This window comes from Myotis davidii, unplaced genomic scaffold, assembly GCF_000327345.1.
Source record: "Myotis davidii unplaced genomic scaffold, ASM32734v1 scaffold1173, whole genome shotgun sequence".
Taxonomy (NCBI): Eukaryota; Metazoa; Chordata; class Mammalia; order Chiroptera; family Vespertilionidae; genus Myotis; species Myotis davidii.
Genome location: NW_006284348.1, coordinates 37,279 through 38,394, shown reverse-complemented (window position 1 = coordinate 38,394; position 1,116 = coordinate 37,279). Strand labels below are relative to the sequence as shown.

Below are 1,116 nucleotides of genomic sequence, written 5' to 3'. Positions count from 1 at the left end.
AACATTGATGAGAGAGAAACATCCATCAGCTGATTTCTGCCCGCCCCCTACTGGGGATGGAGCCTGCAACCGAGGTACATGCCCTCGGCCAGAATCCAACCGGGGACCCTTCAATCCGCAGGCCGACGGCTAGGCCTAGGGCAACAGTGTGGGGGTGTTCCTCAGTTACCCACTTCCCCTCAAAGCTGACCCCCAAGTGCTCATGAAGGAGGATGAAGACCCCACCCCCGCCCTGTTGTCCTGATGGAAGTTTGTCGTCCCCCCAGCGGCCCTGCCGTCTCACCAATGACATAGGAGAGGATGAGGTTCCAGCCGGTGACGAAGGCGCACAGCTGCCCCGCGGTGACGTAGCTGTAGAGATAGGCAGACCCGGAGCAGGGCACCCGCGCCCCCAACTCCGCGTAGCACAGCCCGGACAGCACGCACGTCACGGCGGCCACCAAGAAGCAGAGGACGATGGCCGGGCCCGCCTTGTCCCTGGCCACCTCCCCGGCCAGGACGTACACTCCCGCCCCCAGGGTGCTGCCCACCCCGAGGGCCACCAGGTCCAGGATGCTCAGGCACCGGGCCAGGCCGCCACCAGACCCCTCCCTCCACTCCAGGGGCCGCCTGCGCACCAGCTTCTCACAAAACCGGCCCAGGCGTCCACATAGCATCTTGGGTGGAGCTGAGCCGGAGGCACAGATCTGCAGGGAGAGAAAGACAGGAAGCCATCAGGAATGTCCGCCCAGCCTGGCCGGCCGTGTGGCTCAGTGGTCAGGGCCTCAGCCTGGGGACCGATGGGTCTTGGGTTCAATTCCCGGTCAAGGGCACCTACCTTGCTTACAGGGTCAACCCCTGGCCCAGAAGGCAACCCATCCATGTATCTCTCTGACACGGATGTTTCTCTCTCTCTCTCTCTCTCTCTCTCTCCTTCCCTCCCTTCTCTCCCTTCCACCTTTACCCTAGAAATCAATGGAAGAAAATATCCTTCGGTGAGAATTAAAAAAAATAAATAAATAAAAATGTCATATAAAATAAAATAAAATGAGAATGTCCCCCTAGCCTGGCTGGTGGGGCTCCACTGGCGAGAGCGCCTCAGCTGCCCCGTCCTGCACAGACCTGGCTTTGTCCCAC

General features: G+C 60.2%; 1 protein-coding gene across 1 annotated transcript in view; it reads right to left on the bottom strand.

Annotated features, from left to right (window-relative positions):
* The window catches only part of LOC102751372 (cationic amino acid transporter 3), an 8,459-nt gene extending 7,803 nt beyond the window's left edge, over positions 1–656 (bottom strand). The window contains exon 1 of the mRNA XM_015571262.1: positions 284–656. Coding sequence (XP_015426748.1) covers positions 284–656 — 373 coding nt within the window. The remainder of the gene's footprint in view (positions 1–283) is intronic.
* Positions 657–1,116: the final 460 nt, after the last annotated feature.